Genomic DNA, 22,706 nt, shown 5'->3' on the forward strand with positions numbered 1-22,706 from the left:
TGTTAACAAAATATTTTGCCCAAGTAAAAAGTCTCTGTTACTTTCTGTACAATTTCAAACAATGTCCAGTCTTTTTTTTTTTTTTTTTTTTTTTTTTGCCACTTTAATCGTACAAAAAACACACAGAGCTAGGTTATTGTCAGACTAGGGCACCTGGTATAATATGTCATTGAGTAAAAAAAAAAAATTAGGCTGTGACAAAGAATTCAGATTTCCATCAACAAACAAGTGTTATCTTTATATGTTGTAGTTTTTTTCCCCTTTTGCAGCAGCTTACCACATTTACTGGCATGCCAAGTAACCTACGCTTCGTCAGCCATTAATTTTGAATTTTGCCTTAACCCTATGATGTCTTCACAGTTTAGGGTCTGTTACACATTACCTTTCAGAACGATGTTATCTAACTCACCATCCCCCACATGGAGCCTGTCACTGAGTGACACAGCCAGCAACACAACTGGGCTTGGTATTCACAACCACACAGCTTCTTCAGGGCAGTTTAAAGTACAATCCCTGTCCGAAAGTCCACAAGACAAGAACAGTTGAATTTAAAGCCCTGTTGGAGTCATTACCAAACTCTACAACTTATATTTGTGTGCACATTTTCTGACTTCCAGTCTGAAAATTGCAAATTTATCAAAAAGCAAAATGAGCTACATCAGCAAAAGGAACACATGAGTTTATTATTAATGATCCTGTTAGAACAAGGATGACTTAGGAGTCATTGTGTTAAAAATATCTTTATTGTGGTGGATCATGTTTGGGTAAGAGGAAGCGCTTTGCCCTACTGGGCCAGCCCTGTGGGCAGCAGATGAGCCAGAGAGGCACACAAGTGTGTGTGTGTGTGTGTGTATTTATGCATGTGTGCACTCTGCTGAGCTGTAAGCAGAGGAGCCCCGCCAGCCAGCCTGCTCCAACTCTGCTCTGCACACACTCCAGTTCAACAGCTCCTCTCTACTGTCTGCTTCAGATGATGCCTTGGATTTAGTCTACCCACATGATTGATATGAATAAGACACTGGAGAAAATACATACTTCTGGAAGCCTTGGACAGAAAGCAGAGATATTTCAGAGTGAAAGGGGGGATGTGAGTGACTTTACCAGCCCTACCCTCATCCCGTTGGAGGATCCTTTACTAACACCAAATGCTCAGAAGACCAGACCTAAGCTGTGCAAGGGGAGCAGGTATGGCTAATTTTTCTCTATGTATGCTAGTATTAGCAGACATACTTTTGAACTACAAATATGACAAAAGTACTAAATTGAAATTTTAAAGTATAAATTGCCCCCCAGTCAAACAGCAGTGTTTGCATTTGCAGGAGGCAGTCAGAGATGACTGTTTGACAGTTATAGTGTTGTTTAGCAAAAGGCTGGATCCTGTTGTGATTAAAAAAACAATATTTAATTCTGTTAGGACATTAAAATACCCAGAATGAAGCCCTTGTTAATTTGAGTGAAACCATTTTTGGACTAATAAAGAGAAGGGAAGAAATTATCCAGCAGAGAACAGCGTCTCTAATCCGCAAGTGTGAAAATCTTGTATTATCATTAAGCAAAATCAACACAATGTGGTGTTAAGATTTGCTTGTGGTTTTTTGATTGTTAAAGGACAAATTCCTCTGACTATTCTTTTAACAATCTAGTTACTGTTCATATACAAAACTGTAGAAGTGGAATGAGTGGCTTCTCCCACGTGCATTATCTGATGTTTTATCAAAAGTCTGTTGGTGAGTGGGTGTGTCAGCAGGTAGTTCAGAGCAGAATGGATCTATGCAAAGACAGCATGGTGTTTTACGACAGTTTTTTTCTTGCTCCATTACTTTGTAACACACAGGCAGCCACAGAATTATCGAAACGTCATAGTATGGACTGACTTCAAAATCGAGATATTGCTTGCCAATCTGCTTTGAAAATAAAAGTAATTTCTGGAATCTTTCTAATTCTTTTGAAGTGATAAATTTTCTGCTTGATTGATCTCTTTACTGAGGCCGTTGTATGACTATTTGGCATTGTATCTCTTATTGATGCTTGGAAATTCAGCTAAACCTGTTGGTACATTTAGAAACTAAAGCATCTCATATTCAGTTTACCATAAGATTTGTTAGCTTTATTTCATGCAGTTATTCCGGAGTTTTCATTCTCTCTTGTGTCTATGCTGTTGTCATTCAGGAGCATTAAAGAGGGAGAGGAGTCCTTGTCTTCCCCTGTTCCAAACCACTTTCCCGAACTTCTCCCTTCAACTCTCTCTCCCTTCATCTCTGAATGTTTATTACCATGGACCAAAAGTAGCACAACTCAGGTGAGTGTCCTATTTACATTACTTATGGCACAAATTTGACAAAGTAAGGCCTTTATTACCCCCAGGTAACCATATATTCCTTACTGACTGTAAGTTGAACAAAGGCCAGAAAGCAGCGCCAGGACATTCTTAAAGTTGCATGAATGCATCGTTACACAGTGTTTGACTTATGATTAGTCTTAAACTTCAGGACATGTTGATGGTTGAACCGGTTTTATGAGTATGGAAATTAGAAGCAGCAAGGAGATAAAAATACTATGTTAGCATGCTTAGACAATATACATGTTAATACTTGGGGAAATGCAGGTTATAACCTGTGCATGGTTACTAAACAAGATGCAAATTGATATGACAAGAGAGGTGTTGTACCACTTGTAGATGTTGTATTTTGAAACTAGATAACTTCATGGTTTACTCAGCAAATACCTGGCGTTGTGCCCACAGCACTTTTGTTTGTTTTAGCACAGGGTGTGTGATTGTCATGCACTAAAAATGGGAAGTACCCAGTGGTGCCAAGCCTTCATTCTAGACTTTTGACTTTTTTATTGCATGAATTATTTCTTTACTTTTGTAATCTTCTAGCAGTATGTTCACCCCTATCTACTCAGGCATCAGGTTTGTTCACTTTTAGCTTATATATATATATATATATATATATACATATATATATATATAACTCCTAGTGTGTCAAATAGTGCTTTTTGTCAAAGCTGGTAGTGTTTCTACTAACAACTTGATCATACTGTATATAATACAGGGGATCCACAGTGGACAGTTGGAGCACATTCATTTTTTTGGAAAAGTGACAGTTATGAGTTTGCTTGAGATGTGCAGGGGTTTCTGAGCTTATTTTGTCCAAACATTTTCCAGGACTGTGAAATTAATTTGGCTTGCCAACCCTAAGATATTTCCTGGATGTGTGTTCCCATACTGTAAGCTTGAGTTGATTTCTGATGTTTTAGTATCTTTGAGGTGTGTGTGTGTGTATTTGAGTGTGCATTTGTAGCAGCACGAGACGACTCAAAGCAATGACTCACTGGAAAGCTTAACATTACAGAGCTGTTCAATTACCAGCAACTGAGAGCAATGTGTTGCTCTCATGTGTTGCTGAGAGGGAAAAAATAAATCAGGAAGGTTACATTAGTGCTTTCATAGAAATGCAGTCAAATTGGTATTTGTACCTTTGTGTGCATTGTACCATTATTGCTTGATTATCCATTTTGTCAAGTGTCTCCACTTGATACGTAGAGGGGCTTGTTCCAGACTTTATAAAGTCTGGAACAAGCCCCTCTACTGGATTCACTCTTAACTTAAGCACTCACATCAGAAAATTAGAGTGATTGCTGATTACCCTGTACCCACCAACCTAATATGAAGATACTGTAGATTAAGGATTTTGCATTTTCTTTATTACATATGCTTAGAATGCTCAAGTTTTTCAGTGAAGAGGTAAAATGATACCCAGCTGACCTCAGTCTGAAACAATGTGGTTTCCTTGTCAGCAAATCTTATCCTTATACATCTTGCTGATGAGGCCTGTGTCTCATGGGCTTGACAGCCTCTTACTTAGTCTTTTCATCAGTGCTCTAGACAAAGGGAATATGTCAGGCCGAACAGCTGTTTTCAAGTCACAATCTTTGTGGCACAGGGTTATGACCTCTTTCAGAAGTCATAAGAAAAAAGCCAATGATATCATTATTCCAAATATGCAGCACTTGGCCCCTTCAATACAAACTCTCTAGAAGTAAAACTAACTTGCTTAATATTGTAGCGTTACTTAGTAAACATGTTAATATATTTCAGCCCCATAGAAGATAATAACTATTGTTTTTTCATATTCTGTTTATAGGCCTTGAAATGTTAACATTAACCACAACATGGTGATGCTATGAATATTTGTAGGATTTCAAAAGTCATTTTACACCAATTTTTCATTGTGTAAACAATTCAGTGTTGCAGACTGACTCTCAGGTGTCTCTCCTAAGCCTTCTTTCACAATCTGCACACAAACATCAACGTGATCTTCTAAAAATGGGTAGGACATTTTCTGAGAGAACTGATTGGTCAGAAGGTGGTGCTTTTATACTTGTTGATTTCTCATCCAGAACATAACCAGCTTTGGAGCAGGTTAGCTATTTCGTCGAAAATTACCATGGTGATTGACCCGGTTAAGAAGTAACCCAGCTTCGTATTACAGAAAACCCAGGGTTCAATTCAGTTAAATTCAGATTTATTTATATAGCACATTAAAACAACTTCAGTTGAAGTGCTTCACAATACCAGCTGCAGTCAATAAATACATAAAGCACAAATAAAAAAAGTGAATAAACGTAATGACAATACATGGATAAAGGAGACAATGAGAAAGGGGTGGCATGGCTCAGTGGGTAGAGTGGTCATCCTGTAGCCCAAGGGTTCAATCCCGGCACAGAGAGCTCATGTCGCAGCTTCTTCCATAAGTGTGTGAATGGGTGAATGTGACGTATATGTAAAGTGCTTTGGATAAAAGCGCTATATAAGTACTTACTATTTACAATCTAAGATCAGAGATTTTGTCTCTAAAAAATGTCTGGAAATCTTCACAAACGGTGGCTGATGGTACAACAATGTTTCTGTCACATGAGAGGTTTCAATGTGTTAAAAAGCATCTGAGGATTGTGACAAGGGTTGACAGAAAAATACTTTTTGAAGCTTTAATTGTTCTCTGTTAATGTTCCTTCAGAGTTACTGGGATAAGAGAAAACCCATCTTCATGCCTTCTTATTATTTTACCATTATTCTTCAACCACTAAATATGGTCCTAATTGCTGTATATAACTACTAAGCCAAGCACTCACACACACACACACACACACACACACACACACACACACACACACACACACACACACACACACACACACACACACACACACACACACACACATTCATAGAGTCAAAATGTGCAGATGACAAACAGGTACATTGCTCATATTGTTTTGAAGCTGAGATATTAAATCATTATGGGTCTTATGAAGTAGAGAAATGGTCTGTTAAAATGGTACCTGATGCACATGGGAAACTCTAGCCTATATTAGAAGAATTAAACTAAATTAGTCTTTTTATTGGCCTTTTTCTCTGACGTTATATTTGGATTAAGGCTGACAAAAATGACGTGTTAACAACAGTAACTAATCCATGTAATTAATGGCATTAAACACATTTAATGAATGTGCAGCATCTGTCATTTATGATGACAGACTTGAAGGTGTCTAAAGGCAAGACAGAAAAAAATAAGCTGGCTTGCTGTATGGATGGATTTGAGGGCATCACACCTGTAGGACATGAGGTTTTTTTTTTTTTTTTTTTAATCTCTGGGGCTTTAAGTTAGGTGTTAAGTTAATTCTCCTGCCCAGAGACTTAGTAGGCACAGAATGCAGTGTATACTTACATACATATATTAACAGGAGATAAATGAGAGACAAAATATCTATACTGTAATAATGTGGTGGGTCACCACTTGCCTTCACAGTGCATCACTGTACTTGGCATTGACCCTGAAGTCTGTGGAACGCTGGTGGAAGCAGCTGTTTAGTGTTTCAATAACTGCGAAGATGTTGATGGTAGAGAATGTGGTCAGTTAGGTTGATGTCTGAGGACTGCAAAAAATCATAGCAGAAGATTTAGATGATTTTCATGCACATCAAATCATCTATTGCTTGCTTTTATCCTACAGAAGGAGGCACTGTAATTGTAGTATTAGATCATCCTGACAGAAATTTAACAAATTATTTGGGAAAAACTCAGAAAAACTTATAGATTTACAATGATATTTCCCTCAAAGGGTACATAAAAATCCAAACTATACCAGCACTTATCCCCCACAGCATACCAGAAACACCAGAGTGCCCCACTGTTGGGGTCAGAGGTTTAAGTTTTTCCTTTAATTTGCAACCCATCTGTTCAAGCCACTGGCCCTCTGGCTGCTGTTTTACACTGTCAAAGCCTGAACGGGGGTCTTGATTGAATCATATATGGTCAAGGACAATGTGTCTGGAGCTAGCTTTGTTATGGGACTTCTGGCGACTCTGTTATCTTTCTGGCTCCATTAATTCCAATTCATTTTAGTTTTGTGATAACTAGCAGCGTCTACTTGTCTGCGCTCTCACAAGTAATTGTGCTGTGTTTCCAGATAAAGATGAAGCCTGTTGTGGGAGGCTCTTCTTTCCTTGTCTGTTCTCATGGGTTGAGTGAGAGCACAATAGTTCTCTATATTCAACTCTGTGAAAGTAAATAAATTGACGTATTTTAATTGAAGAAAATAAATAATGAATTTATGTATGTTTATAAAGCTGCTAATAACAAGGTCATGGTTGATGGTAAGATCTGAACAGTTTTGCAGTGTAGCTTCTTTATCTCTGTGGACCCCGCCTCCAAGTTTCTGAGTGACCTAGATTATTCCTGTTTTCACAGCAAAATTAATATAGTCCATGTTTTTTTTTTTGTTTTTGTTTTTTTTTTTGTAGAAAGAAATAAATTCTACTGTCATTTGAAGATTTCTATTGTGTAAAACGTAATTTCTAAATACATATTTAGGAAAACCCCAATAGCATGCAAAGGAGAAAAAGGAGGAAAGAAATAACTACAATTACATCAGTGGGCCCATCTCTGGTCTCCCACATGGGAGATAGATGCCCTGCCAACTAAGCTAACCAGCTCTTCCTGAAGCTGATGCCAGATCTTTGCACCACAAGTTTTATCCAGAAAGACTGCTGGAATCTTGAAGACACCACATCTACATCTACCCTGCCATACCCTTTGAAAAGAACAAAATAGAAGATTTTATCTGCAGTTTGGTGTCTTACGCTTTTGTCCAGATCAGCCCTGGTTTATGACAAAAACTACTCAGGAGGGGCCCAAAGGACAGTTTCTTAATTCCCCCTGAATCTGATGGTATCTGTGGGAACAGCATCCAATCCACAGAAACCCCACCCCAAAACCTGCATAACTAATAATCTTTTGCAAAAGCAATTTAAACTTTTGCCAGTACAGAACTCTGTCAGAACTTTTGAGGTTGCATGAAACAAGCATGAGGCTGATCATTGTATATTGTGAAGATGCTTACCTTTTTATCCAGGACGTTCTCTGCACTGATGTCACCCTGTGTTTACTCAGGATGGAGAACTGAATCAATGTGATGATTTGATGTGATATGCCATTTCATGGTATTATATGAATGCAAATAATTAATTGGACTGGTTTGGAATAATTTTCATTTTAAGTGCATTACAATATATTGAATTTTAATTACTGGACCCTATTTAGGCCCTGTCATAGACCTGCAACCTGGCCAGGGTGTATCCTGCCTCTCACCTGATAGTAGCATAGGCCCCAGCTCCTCTAGTGACCCTGAATAAGATGAAGTGGGTATAGAAAATGGATGAACTGAACGCAGTGAAGACTGGAAATGAAGACAGTTAATGAAACCTGGAAAAACTGAAGGGATATGTCATGTAAAACCAACAATATCAAACTTAACTTTAAAGGTTTAACTTTAAAGTTAATTATTTATTGCTAAATTTTTGTGTTCTTGTAAGTTTCACTATTTCAGTCAGTAGAAAACGGGTATCCTTTCTGTGTGTGTGTGTGTGTGTGTGTGTGTGTGTGTGTTTGCTGTAACATTGATAGCTCTTTAAACTGGAGTGTGAAACTGATGCTCAACCAGCAAACAGTCATGATTTTTTCAAACAGTTCACAATGTTTTAGTAAACAACATACAGTTTACTGGATGATGTTACAAAAAATAAAAATAAATATTTTAGATAAGAGATAAAGTAAGTGGCCTTCTGTGAGTCTTCCAGTGAAATGTTAATTAATAAAAAGTAATACTTGTAGGCAAACATTTTCTTCTCATTAATGCTGCAGTGATGAAGACTGAGACCTGAAATATATGTGTGGGTTTTGTGATACACTGGTGTTCATCAGGCTTCTTTGTCTTGTCTCCCAGTAAAACAGATACAGGTTGCAAGCTGGTAGTGGAAGCTGTTCAGGACCCTTAATACTCTTACCCCCCCCAAAATAACAAATAACATCCCTACAAATGCCACAGTAGATTAACTGTCAGACTTACGTGGTTCATGCTTACAGTCTTGTGGTGTATATATAAAATCAAGAACAAAACAAATAAGCTGCTTTCTAGATTCAAATTTAACAGTAGTTTAAATTTAAGTGTACATCTGTGTGTGTTTAGAGGTGTTATTGTGCTTTTGTTTGTGTGGGTTCTGGTCTGGGTGTTGAATGGACGAGACTTGCTGCTGCCGCTATGAATGCCACAATCATCACCACCAGAGTCAGTTAATGAATTAATAAATGCAACTTTGATAAGTAAGTTACACAAAGGAATAAGTCAGTAATCTGAAATGTTTTGTATTTAATATGGTTTAAAAAAATGTTTGAATGTTTACTTCTCACAGAAAGCTGGGTTTGAGGACGCTTTTGATGAATAATCAAGGATGTTTTGTGCTAAGATACTAAAAATAACTTTGTAGTGTCTGCCGCCAAAGTCACCAAAAACAATTTGATACACTGAAAATCTTTACCTCCTTTGTTGAGTTTTTCACTTTTTTTTTTAGATTATTGCTATGTTACTTTTATTAAACGTTTTTCAGCTTTCTCTGACCTTGTACTCTACATTTCAACTCTATTCACCATGAGAAAAAAACTTTTTTCTCCATTGTGTTTATAGAAGCTCCCTTTCTGAAAGGATAGAAAAGGAAAAAGCTTCTACAATCTCAAGGACAAAGGAGGAGTTTGTGTTGTGGGGAGGCAACATGACTTAGTTTCTCACACTTGCACTCTGAGGGAGCACACTGAGAAAGGTTTTCTATAGAATACAGTAGGATTATCACATAAAAAATAGTCTTAATTAAACTGTATTGTATAAATTAGATATTGATCTCATTACAGCTTTAATCTGCACAGTTTGCTTACCTTCAGTTATTATGCATGGATGTTCATCTGACTATTAATTGCGCATATAAAGCAGCAGCATGAATTTCCATGCGAGAAGAGTCACCTTACCTGCCATCACACCTCTTTGTCTGCAAAAGCGGGTAGGAATCTGAAATCAGTTTTACACTGTAATATATCTTAAATATTTTGTATTTCACACTGTATTGGTAAAATGCTGCCTTCTGCTAATGTTCTAAGTTTAAACTGAATAATACTTTTATTGCTTTCAGAATACTTTCCCTTTGTTATTTTTTACTTTTTAAAAGCCTTTAAAATCTAAGATAAATGATAAAATTTGAAAAAATGGGGTATCCAGCTCGGGTCCTCAAGGGCCACAATGCTACAGGTTTTCGATGCATCCCAGCTCCAACACACCTGATTCAAAATAATGAGTTATTGTGCAGAACTTCATAGGCTGTTGGATCCATTTAATCTGAGCCAGGTGTGTTGAAGCAGGGAAACACTGAAAACCTGCAGGACAGTGGCCCCCGAGGACTGACTTTGGATACGGCAAAGGTAGTGATTTAATAAAACATGTCATCCACTCGCTGATCCATGAAAGAATGCACCAAGTGTAAAATGTTTCTTCTACTTTAATGTGGATCTTAAGTGCTGAACAAAGGAAGGCCATAGAATTAATACTATTAGAATTAACACACAAATGTCAAAATATCCTAAATGCAAACTTAGTGTATATACTTACTACATAACACTCCACAGTATAATGTGTAAAGCAGCAACTAATTTCAAAGTTTTCTTATCATGATTGCTTGATAACGTTTGTCAGTTGTTGTAATCCATCTCCTGATCTGGTGCTGATGACCATTCTGGCTATTACTTCCAGCAGGAACCAGAAGTAAGCAGCTGGAAGTACAACTGTTGATGACTGGTGTGGCAGCTGGTTTGGCCATTAGTTAGGAAGCTTGAAATTGATTTAAAACTGTATTGTTTCTAGTGTCATGACAGTGGAGAAATGTAAGAGAACATTTCTGGTTTTCTTAGCCAAGGCTAAAGGCTAGCTTGTCATCACTACTCGGTGACAGAGTCACAGCTGTGGGAGTGCACTTCAAGGTTTAACCTTAGGAGGCTAATTGGCAAAATGGCACACACTGTCCTGTCCTTGAGATAAGAAGGTCTAATATGAGAGTTTATGTTGAATAAGACTATATTTAGTGCTGCATTGTAAGTATCTGAATTTACTCTGCCTTGTCAAGACTGGTTTTACAGTATGTAATGTGCTCAGCCCCCCTGTTTCACCCCATACTTCTGTGGCACAGTCCTTTAGATCAACAGTTTAGCTAGCATAAAATTTATGTAGCTTGGATTTAGATACTGTTTTTATTGGTGTTTTGCTAGTTAATATTAGTTTAATATATCTTTATAGGTAAGTAGGTAAAAAGCAAATATACATTTGTATAATTTAGGTACATCTTGTCTAAATAAATCTCTCTATATGTACCTCAAAGCTCTAAAATGTAATGTATACATTCTGATAGCCTTTTGAAATGAACAAAGAAAAAAATCAAAACAAAATGTCAACTGTTATTTTACGCTAAAGGCACTATTTTACTACACACTTCACAATTTAAAGTGATTATGATAGGTTCACTTTCGTTTTTAAGTCTCTCTTTATCTGAAAATTTCATGCAGCAGCCTCAATTATATGTTTTCCCACACAAATCATACAAAAAACACCTTTGGTTGTAAACTCATTCAGACTTATATAGTCAAAATTACCATTATTATTTAAGTAGTAGTTTTTATTTTGCATCATAAAAGTTATACTTTAAATGAATTATTCCCAAAAGATTACATGACTATTTAAAGATGAGGCTATTTATATGTATTTTTGTGTTTACTGATAAAGGCATCAGTAGAGGCCATGTTTTCTTTTTTGACCATTGACTGGAAAGGTCAACCAATAATAATGAAAAGCACTCAATATTTTGCAACACTTGGAGTGAGAAAATTATGTTTAATGACTGAATAATTGGCTTACAACGTTGAGAGAAGATGATATTAATTAGGAAACTGCAAATTATTTTTGTGCCTCTTAAATTTATTGAGCCAAATTTATCTTGTGTGACTCTGATATGCTACCACAGAGAACAATCCTTGAATTATGTGTTTCTAATGATGTTTTATATTAATAATGAAGGCAACAGGCTTTTGAATTTACATGTATACCCCAAATTTAGATTTTTCTCAATGTCTTTTTGCCTATACATGTTCCTCTGAACATTGAGCCCCTTCAGATTGCCAAGCTTTCTACACATAGTACCACAATTTATACCACAATTGTACAGATGTTATACTGTAGTCCGTCTATCATTTGAGAAGATATATCATTAAACCATCATAACTAAATACTGCAAATGAGTTGAATTTTGTTAAACAATGCATCAGTTATCTACAGCAATCATGCTAATGCCCTATAAAGGGTTGCTTGCCCTCTAACAAATCCTGTGTTGTAGGTGAAATGCGATGTCCAAATGATTTGAGACAATTCTCAGGATGTCACATCCATTTAAGCAGCTCAGCTTAAGCCCATGATGAAGTCATCATCAGCATTGCAGTGAATACAGATTTTTAATCTAAAATTTAAATATTTTCATAGTTTTGCATACTCATTTGCTGTTATCATTTTTATTTGATAATGATGCTGACTAAATTAAACACTGGAAGGTGGGATGACATCTGTGGCTTTTGTTAGGCTCCTTCTGGGCTGATAGAACACTTGCTTTGCATAGGTGATGTCATAGTTAGAGGCACCCATTTTCTGATAGCTCCTTGAGAGCTCAAACCTCAGCCCTGTGGAAGAGTGAGTTCTTCTTCTGGCACAACCTTAAAAGCTGCAGCAAATTTGTCTTAGCTACTCCTTTCCTTCTTACCCATTTGGGTCAACGTTTAACTGACTTAACCCAGCTAAAATTACATGTAGCCAGTACCTTTGAGCTCTTGCAATGTATTATGTAAGATATCTGCTTGAAATGGGTGTGTGAATTTGAACAGAGGGGGGGTTGGAGCCATGCAACGCTCTCCCTTCACCCCCCCGGTGAATGAGCACTATGATCTCTGGCTTTTGGACTCTTAGCAGCTGAGAAAGGAGACATGATTTGGGGGGAAGTCTTAATGATGTAGAATATAGCGGGGCCAGGATAGAATGATGCCAAGAAGCAGTTTTCTCATACACCTCCTTTTAGTTTTACTGTAACATAGAGGAAAACGAGAAGATTCAGAGGTCTCCAGGTGATCTTACCATGCTGATTGGTGGGACCTTATGTATCTCACAAATGCTCTTCTTTGCCATGCCGTGTACTCTGTCATGTTTAGGTTTCAACGCATGCTTTGCATATTTATATGGCATTCAAAAACCAAAAGTTTCAAATATTTTGTTGCTACTGAGAAAAAAAAATCACTTCCTGGCTGCTGTAGGTGCCAGACTGTTCAATTAAGTAAGGGTTCCCTGCCATACTGCATGGTTGTTGACTAATGTTTTTGTTTTAGGTAATTAAAGTTTATAATGAAGACAATACTAGCAAAGCTGTAGAGGTTCCCACTGATGTCACCGCCCGGGATGTATGCCAGCTGTTTGTATTGAAGAATCAATGCATTGATGAGCATAGCTGGACACTTTTTGATCACCTCACCCATCTCGGATTAGGTAAGATAATTTTTTTTCTCTCAGTCGCTTATTGTGCATTCTGTAGTCTGTAAAATGTGAAAGTAACCAAAGCCTGAGGTTAATTTTTTAATCACCACCTGAAGGGGTCTAATGTTTCAAAGACTCAGAGTTAAATGGTTCCTTGTACATTTTGTTTGATGAAAACTGCAGTCTTACTAGAGTCTCACTAATACTTTTGTCCAGTCAGGTTCGCCACACTTCTGAATATCCTTAACAAAAATGCTATTTTCTAAAAAGATTCAGTTTCGCTCTTAAAATCAATTTGCATTTTAAGAATGTGATTTTTTCTAACTTGGTACCGTATAACTAAAGCATTCTTATACATCTAATGTTTTATACAAGTTCAAATAGGTTTTATTTAAACTCATAGAGGGTAGAGAGACTACGGAGCTCCCCAGGGGACGCAGAATTTTTTTTTCTTATGCATTAGCATGCAATACTTTTATGTTCCCTTGCAGAGCGCGCACAGCCTGTTTAAGCCGTTTTGCTTAGTTTCTTGTCTGCATCTGTCCTTGTCAGCATCAAGTCAGCATAACACCACACCTGACAATGACTTTATGTCCACGTTAACAGAGGAAGCATGTTGCTGTAACGTTGTGCTTTAACGGATTAATTACAGTTAATAATTAGCAGTCAATAATTCAGTTATGAAAATGAGTGGAAATTGGAGTTTATGTAATAAATAACCAATAAATCATATCAATCTTGCTTTACAATCTAAACACAAGCAGCCAAAACAGTAAAGCAGCAAGATTCTTGATACCGTTTCCATTTACTGCAAACCTCTTTGTCTGCACTTGTAATTCATCCCTTTAAGCACAACATTACAACAGCACACTTCCTCTGTTAAGGGAACACATGCGAACACAAAAGTAAAAAAAGAAAAGAAAATGTGTCTCCTGGGGGGATCCGTAGGGAAACATACATACAGTTTACTGTACAGCATAAACAATTGTATGTGTATTTAAAATGTATTGCAGCCTAAGTATTATTTTCATGGTTCTATTTTTCCAATTTTCATTTAAGACTGCAGTGTGAAGCTCAGCTTTTCACACAAATATTTGTCAATGATTGAATGACTTTGATTTAATTGGTGACAATGTGACTGCATAGATGATTCCTCAAAGGCCCATTGTCAAGCATTATCTATCTCATACATGTCAATCCTGCCCAAGGCCAGTTTATTCTATACACAAACGGAACATGTGGAAACTACAAATGTGTAATTGTTGTTCTAATAATGTTTTGAGGACAATGTGTCAGTAAATTGCACCATCTAAAGAGAAAGGTATTATGCCCATGCCCACTAAGAATTAAAGTGGCAGCCAGATGGTCATCAACAAACAGCCTGACAGGAGAGGGAGAGACATGGGTTAAATTAAAAAGAATAGAATAGAATAGAATTTTTTCTTCAATTTTGTCTAAGTTAATAGCTGGTAGTATTGAGCTTTTCCTCTTTTACGTCACAGGGACTATGCACAGTATTTCTATCCCCAGCTATGTGCTTTTAATTTCTAACTGTTATTGGGTTAGAACACAGATAAAAAAAGAGCTTGCAACTGGGAGTCTTTGTAATTATTCAAACTATGGATCTCTTGCATGAAAGACCTCTGATTTACATTATTTTAAAGAGTTTTTGCCCTACTTAACAGTAAGGAGACATGGAAAGTTGACATATCTGCATTCACAGATTGCACTGTAATGAAAGGTTAATGATTAAACTCTTTGCCTTGAAGTTAAACAGTCTAACTTTTGTCAGGAAATATTTTGCACTCATTCACTCATTCATTCATCACTCATTGCAAGGACATCTAAACTTAAATCTATGACTTTAGTTTTTCCAATACACATTATTCTAACTGAGTAGTTTTAGAGCACTGCAACAAAGCTTAACCTTTTATTTATCTTCTTCACCCATGCTCTGTTTAGAGAGAACCATTGAGGATCATGAGTCTGTCATGGAGGTGCTATCAGGTGGGGGAATGGACACAGAGAGCCGGCTATATTTCAGAAAGAATTATGCTAAATATGAATTCTTCAGGAAACCCCTGGTGAGATGATGATGATTATCTCTTTTTAAACACATCAGCTTAAAGTCTTAAATTATGCTGGTTTAGAAAGTTAAAGTGTGTTGTGATAACTGATTTTACTTTAATTTTCATAGGACTTTTTCCCAGATCACATGGTCTCCATATCCACTGAAACCAATGGCATGGCAGATCAATCTGAACTTATAGAGGTATCCAGTTATGCCTGCTGACAATGCACTCTATCTGTATTTGAGCTGCAACAGTTTTCCTGATGATTACTGAGCCAGACTAACATTTCTCTATCCAAAACAGACCTTTCTCAAATCCAGCACTTGTCCAGAGATCCATGGGTATCTCCATGCTAAAGAGCAAAGCAGGAAGTCTTGGAAAAAGTTTTATTTTGTCTTGCGCAGGTCAGGACTTTATTTCTCCAGTAAGGGGACTTCCAAGGTTAGTAAAACATAAAAGATCTTCCACATAACATTGCAGTGGTTTTACTGATTTATTTTTGCCTACAGTAATTTACTGGAATACAAAGCTCTTAGATTACACTAAGATTTTTTTAAATAAAAAAATATATGGGACCAATTGTGTTAAAAATTTCTCCCTAGTCCTCTGTTTATTCCAATATGGGGCCCCAAGTTCATCCTGTGCATACATCCCAGTCATGTTGTGAAAGGGCAATGGAACGGGTTGAGCTTGATTTTCCTTAGGTCAGCTGGCACAGCAGTCGGGCAGAAACAGTACTCTCAACGCTGCTGTCAAGTGAAGCTTATATCTTGGCACTGGCCATGCCAGAACAACCACATTTCAACTGCTTCCATTTCCTACAACAGTAGAGCTTTTGTTGTTGAGCACAGGTAGGCTCTGGAATGGCGCCTGCTTTTAGTCCAGCATGTTTACTATTCATCTGATGTCTTTGGTCAAACACATTGCTAGTCAGTCAGCACAGACACTAATGGCTGAGGCATTACTTTAAATAAGGAAGTCGGAGCAGTGTGTCACATGAAAGCAGAACAAAGGGAGTCTTTGAGCTTTTTTTTTTAATAGTTATCTTTGTCACAATGTGCTTATTGATACTGTCAGTATGTCTAAATTTATCATTATGTCTTTTGTTGGATTTCTTAGCTAACCAGAGCTAGAAAGACTGATGTTATTTTAAAATGAAAATAAGCTATTTGTTTTTAAATGTGCAGCTTTCAACTTATGTTGTATCACCATCATTTCTGATTAAATACAAATGGATATGGAATGAACTGTATATTTAATTTCTTTTTAACAGCAATGTGTATCATCAGTTTCTGAAAGAAAATCACATTTTTTCTACCCTCTGCCATCAGTTCTGTCTTTATTATATTAGTCAAGAAGACATTGTGAATGAAAATGAGGGCCTCACATACCCACACATACCTGACACGTGCTTGTGTCAGCTGTCAAAATTAACACCAGTTTTAAAGTCAACACTGTTGAAAAGAATTTGTTTTATACTGTACAAATGTGAGCTAAATCTTGTGTTATGTTATCACTTCTCTTTGTTTCACAGGAACCAAGGCATCTCCAGTTCTTTGCTGAATTCAGTGACAGTGATGTCTATACTGTGTTGTCGGCCAAAAAACTACATGGAGCCCCCACAGAGTTTGCCTTTTGCATCAAGGTACTCTTGCTTTTCTTTAAGTAGTGCTCACAGGAACTGTTACTATAAAAGACAGTTGTTTAAACTGTGCTAAAGAAGCAGAACTTAGATGATGACTTACAGCATATTGAACTGTTTTGTCTGCTTGTAACTGTATGCCCCAGCCTACAAAGTCCAGTTCAGCTCGAGACTTGAAGCTGCTGTGTGCAGATGATGAGCAGACCAAGACCTGCTGGATCACAGCCATGCGCTTGTTAAAGGTTGGCTTGCTGATGAATAACTCTGGGTGATATCTGAGAGGAGGAATGCTGAGTCAGTGCTAGAATCAGATTTAGCTTGGGGAGGAGGTCAAGGGAAACTATTGAGTGATGTTGGATTAGCACTCCCACTCTCGATAGAGGCACCATGTGTTCATTGTCTGGATATCTGATAAAACAGTTTAAAGCATTAGTCACTCCTGCTAGCTCATAAATAAAAACACTGTACTGCACAAAAACCTTATTTTTTGTTTGCCCTTTTTCATTATAACATTGCTGCTTTGAATGGATGTTACATTTAACGCATAATGAATCAAAAAGATTCAGGTTGACCTCATTTTATGTTTCAGTTTGGAATGCAGCTTTACAAAAATTTCATTCAGCCACATCAGAAGCAAAAAGCCTCACCAATGGTAAGCTGAAGCTGTTCCTATTATGTAACAATACCAATATTTATGGAAGCCCGGAGCTATATAAATAAAAAAAACATAAAGATTCAGTGTGGAACATTTACCAGGCTCTCATTTGCTTTATCACCACTGTGTAAATTGACTGGGCAATAATGCACATTGATTCAAATAATGTCCATATATCAACAATGAATTAAATGATACGGTGAAATTATCACATTATCTTCACACATTTTGGTTTTCACTAAATCTTGATCTTCAGCTCCAACTATTTTGTTTAAATTTTTTTTTATGTTTTTAACTCATATTCCTTTCACTCATCAACCATTTTCTGATGGATTAGGCAGCTATTCAGGCTATTCAGTAAAAAAGAAATGTCTGATAAACCAAAAGCAAAAAAAAAAAAAAAAAAAAAAAAAAAAAAAAAAACCCTGATAAACCAAACTAAATGATGAACTCATGATTAATAATAAGATTTCATTGGTAAACATGGTAGAACATTTAGCTAAAAAAGGACCAGGTCAAATTAAGTGCATTTATTTAGGTGCAAATTAAGAGTGAAATGGACTAAATTGGACATTTAAAAAAAGCCTTATGTCACATAGATGCTTAAGCAAAAGCATGCTAAAAGTTTTATGTGTTCAATGTATTGTTACACCTTTTTTAAGCTGGAAATATGTTCACTGCTTTCAAACAAAAGAAAAGCTTTAAACAAGCATTTCTGTTTGTTTAAAATAAGATGAGCCGGCACACAGCAGTGGAATAATATTGCATAGGACAAATGAGACACCTTCAGTATGGTGATGTAGGTTTCATGTCCCGGAATAGCCTTAGACTCTACTGAGGCAGCAAATGCATTCTATTTATGGGTTCTGGACATGTTCATGATTTGCTCACTTTCTAAAAATAGACAATGATTGGCTGCTCTCACATTTAACAGCTCATCACCCCTACTCTGCTGCTGGGTTATATGTGACCAACAGCCTTGCCAGGAGGCTTAGGTAGAGAGATATAAGAGCACATGAAGTGAGCCAGATGCAGGGCTTGGATGCTAGATCTAATGTGGTAAATGTGGCATATTTTGCAAAAATACTGCTACTAAGAGAGTAATTCTGCCTCATACAATCACAAGACAAAGAAAATCCATAATCACTGTTGATGAATGCTTTTAACATGTAATTTAAATATTTAAATCATTAGACGTGGGACAGACTTCATATGAGGAGATTTACAGTTAAATAGATAAATAAATGATAAAGCATATGCTTGTTTCAATTGTAGGCATGATAGTTGGTAGAGCAATGAGTGTGGTAATTTAAACGCTTTGAGGTAATCCTGATAAAAAAAATTTTCTTGAGTGTGTGTGCACTTATTCAGATCCACTCACACTATGACAGCTAAAATGTGCCCATGTGTCACTCTTTTTAAAGCCATTTTAATCCCTTTTCAATGGAGTTTTCTGTCTGGAATCATCTAGAAATGATGAAGATGGAGTAACATCATGCAGACACTAGATGGCAATACAGTGCAGCAGAAGTCACTCTTGTTCCTTTTCAGCCCACAAAGGAAAGTGAACAAAAACATACAAATCTAATCAAGGATTGAAAATTTAGAAAGAAATTTATTTTTGTTATAAACATGGATATCTCAGAGTAAAAAAAATGTGGTTCTTCTTCTTACATATCCACTAATCTCTGATAACAGTGTGTGAGAATTGTGCCGTTTCAGAGAAGCATCTCAGAAAACTCACTGGTGGCCATGGATTTTTCTGGCCAAAAGACTCGGGTGATTGAGAACCCGTCTGAGGCACTGTCTGTGGCTGTAGAGGAAGGCCTGTCATGGAGAGTAAGTCAGGGATTTTTTCAGAAACCCTTCTTCTTCTGCCTAGTTAGACGAAAATGCTGTAAATAAGCAAAACAGGATAAATTTAAGGTTTACAATAAGGCATGCTTTTTAGTAACCACATCTATGCTGTTTCATCCTTTGAAAACATTAAATTGCTAAGCAAAATTTCTTGAAAATGAATGTGCTAAAAGGTATTATGAGGGAAACATAACAGAAGATTTGGCAGAAATATACTAAATTAATAATAATAATAATAAAAACTGTTTTACACAGGAAAACAGGCTAAAAAGGATCAATAACTGTGATCACCTTGTAAAGCAAAAACACGTAAAAAGATGCCAGTTATACTATATCCTATATCCAGTAATATTGTGGTTATAACTCATTTCTCCCACAGAGAAAAAGCTGCCATCGCTTGAGCGGTCATGGGAGTACATCCACTGCACAGAGCTCCATACCAAACATAGGTTAGTGAGACTCTACTTTGGTTGCTACATTACAACTATAAGAAAATTCCTAACATACCGTCTGCATGCTTTAGCAGTTCACATGGCCCAGCCGTGGTTTCACAGTAAACTGTCTCGGGAGGAAGCTCAGCGACTTATTGCTCAGCAGGGTCTCATTGATGGGTAGGTTGTTCTACTCTTTTCAGAACCATAAGGACCACTTGGCTTAAAGCATTTATATAGTGCCTGTGTCTACTTAATTAAAGATAAGCTTGATAGCACACATATTATTATAACTATCATGTACATTTTTGGTTGATAAAATTTTATAATGAACTAATATTTACAAAATAAATTAGAATTTCTTAAAAAAAAAACACATAAAATACTTCAGAAGTTATATTCTTTAAATATCTATAAATAATGTGTTTTTACACACATTGTAGGAAAACAGTGAAGAGTTTTATTTCTGTTTCAGAGTGTTTCTTCTGAGGGAAAGCCAGAGCAATCCGAAGACATTTGTTCTGTCCCTGTGCCATTTGCAGAAAATCAAACACTTTCAGATCTTACCAGTGAGTACAGTAAACTTTTTGAATACTGTGACGTACAAAAGTTTTAGGCACTACATGTGAAGTGAAGATTTCAGAAATAAAGTCTCAAATACTTTGTTTTAATTCAGTCAACATAATACTGAGTGTCACAAACTAAATAAAAAAAACAATCTGTCTTTAAATTCTTTTAAAGGTGGTATATTTGGATATAGTTTTTTAAAAGTTCTTAGCAGGTAGTTTTTTTCCCCTCAAACTTTGTAAAAAACTTGCCATAGATTGAGACTGGATTTAGGCTGTCTCTTCATAATCCCAGACAGACTCAGTGACATATAGATCAGTGGTAGTGGGACTCCTTGTTCTTGCTGCTCAGCATAGGTCTTTATAAATCTGACTGTATGTTTGAAGTCATTGTTATGTACTGTAGAGTGAATCTGGGATGGATAAGATCAGATCCCCCTGATGAAATTCCTTTAATGAGTCAAACATCTAAAGTAACTAAAACTTCTGCACAGAACTGAACAGTTTCAAAATGTTTTTTGAGGCTGTCCTCTTCACAAAAACACGCACATGTACTTAAGTGCAGGCAGACAGATACGGACTATAATTACATTAAAATAAAATGTGACCTCCAGGAACTGTGAGAGTAACTGCATGTGATGGCATACTTGACGGTGATGGTCCATTTGTAAAAAGAATGCTTTTAACCAGAGCAAAGATTCCTTTTTTAACTATAGCTGAGTGACATTACAGCCAAGAGGCAGTAGCATTATTTCACTGTAACGTGTTTGTTTAGAAGTAAACATGGGAGTGTGGAATACGGTGTTTGTCCAGGCAATTGTCATTTTCTAAAAACTGCTTTATGATTCTGAAGTAATACTAAAATATATACACAAGTAATAACTTGTGTATATTTGCTCTGTGCGGGTTTGCATACATGGATATGTTTATATGCCCCATTGTAGGTGGATGATGAAGGAGAGCTGTTTTACAGTTTGGATGATGACCACACACGGTTTACTGACTTGATCCAGTTGGTGGAGTTTTACCAACTAAACCGTGGGGTTCTTCCCTGCAAGCTCAAGCACCAATGTACTCGGATTGCCCTGTGAACTGGAACCCAAGAGACCCCAGAGGGCTTACATGCACCTTAACTCCAGGTTCTTGTGGACAACCCTCCTCGTGTTCTTGTGCCTTGAAGAAGAAGGATTAACAGACGGTGGTTTAATTATGTGGTGCAGCCTTATTTCCTTTTTTTTTTTTTTTTTTTTAAGAAAAAGCAGACTTTCAAAATGAACTTCATGATAACTGACTGCTGGTGCTGTAACTGACATGCAAGATACTTTCTAGCCCTATAATCATTCTGAATGTGGCAGTAAGTCAAAAGTGTAAACCTGACTTTACAGTGCATATTGTGCTGGAAGCTGGATATGTTCTTAAAACAGTTTAGCTGGGAGTCAAGGAAAATAGTTTCAGATGTATACCAGCTGGAATTTGTTTAAAGTATTACAAATGACTATTGATTAAGGTCTGTCCAAGCTAAAGATGGTTTAATCCAACAAGGATTGTATAGTTATAATTGTATCATGCTGGAAACAGTAATAAGTGACACCTCTATTCTGTTAACTTCCATCTTACTTTTCATTTTAATTAATGTTTTAAAAAAAAAATCTTTTTTCGGTTTTTTTAGAAATTGATTTTTTTCCCTCTCTTTCTAATTGAGAGACAAATGACCTCTCAGGAAGTGTCATTGCATGACCTGCAACCAGACTGAGAAAAAAAGGGTAAAGAGGGAAAGAAAGCTGAAGAGATGCCACACAGCCTCACTAACCTGCACTGTACATTCATTTAAAATGAATGTGATTAAATGAAATGTTTGTATCCATGCAATTATCTTTTGCAATGGAATGGAATAGTTTATATAAACTGTATGTGTACAGCAGTGAGAAAAAAAAATGAACATGTACATCACTTTGAAAATATCAGAATTACTGTATAATGAAATAAATTTTTTGTATTTTCCCGAGATTCAGGAGTGCAATCTGCAACACGGTTACATTTTGATGTTAATGTCACTGATGTTTATCCAGTATGGATATGATTTTGTGTCACTGTTGTGGATAGTCAGCATCATTAAGTTTTTTTTTTGTTGTTGTTGTTGTTTGTTTTTGTGTTTTTTTAAGTCAATAATGCATCTGTTTTAAAACCAAAGTATTTGTAAATGGCATGGCTCCTGTTTTTCTTCCCCAAGACTGCACTGAATGATTAATACCATGGATAGAATGAATAGTCCTTAACTCTTGTCTCTTATTTGATTTACAAGTGTTTGCTGGCACATTTGTCAGAAAAAACTGCAAGGTGAACACAAACTGCTTCCAGTGATGTTTAGAAACTTCCATCAATGTGTTATGATGCTGGTAAAAGTACTGTAAATTACATATGCCCATATACTCAGCCTTTATTTGAAAGTAAAGGACATTACTTCATTAGATTATCTACTCGTTAGAAAAACAGTAAATAAATGCAGAGACACACAATATGACTTTAAGATAAAACTGAGTCC

At 36.5% G+C, this 22,706-nt stretch overlaps 1 protein-coding gene across 4 annotated transcripts; it reads left to right on the forward strand.

The window, feature by feature from the left end:
* The first annotated feature begins 903 nt into the window (after positions 1–903).
* grb14 (growth factor receptor-bound protein 14) lies at positions 904–22,611 on the forward strand. Of its 4 annotated transcripts, none has more exons than XM_042002021.1 (14): positions 904–1,185; positions 2,170–2,299; positions 12,797–12,953; positions 14,904–15,025; positions 15,139–15,213; positions 15,317–15,454; positions 16,548–16,658; positions 16,802–16,897; positions 17,245–17,307; positions 19,033–19,149; positions 19,547–19,616; positions 19,694–19,778; positions 20,074–20,167; positions 21,109–22,611. In XM_042002021.1, exons 1-14 carry the CDS (start codon positions 998–1,000, stop codon positions 21,253–21,255), a joined length of 1,593 nt encoding a protein of 530 aa, XP_041857955.1. In that variant the 5' UTR covers positions 904–997; the 3' UTR covers positions 21,256–22,611. The 4 variants fall into 4 exon arrangements, with proteins under 4 accessions (XP_041857955.1, XP_041857954.1, XP_041857957.1 ...); XM_042002020.1 differs by having other exon boundaries at positions 19,691–19,778; positions 21,109–22,610; XM_042002022.1 differs by lacking the exons at positions 904–1,185; positions 2,170–2,299 and adding an exon at positions 9,146–9,390 and having other exon boundaries at positions 19,691–19,778; positions 21,109–22,608.
* Positions 22,612–22,706: the final 95 nt, after the last annotated feature.

The sequence above is a fragment of the Melanotaenia boesemani genome, chromosome 12 (assembly GCF_017639745.1).
Source record: "Melanotaenia boesemani isolate fMelBoe1 chromosome 12, fMelBoe1.pri, whole genome shotgun sequence".
Classification (NCBI taxonomy): domain Eukaryota; kingdom Metazoa; phylum Chordata; class Actinopteri; order Atheriniformes; family Melanotaeniidae; genus Melanotaenia; species Melanotaenia boesemani.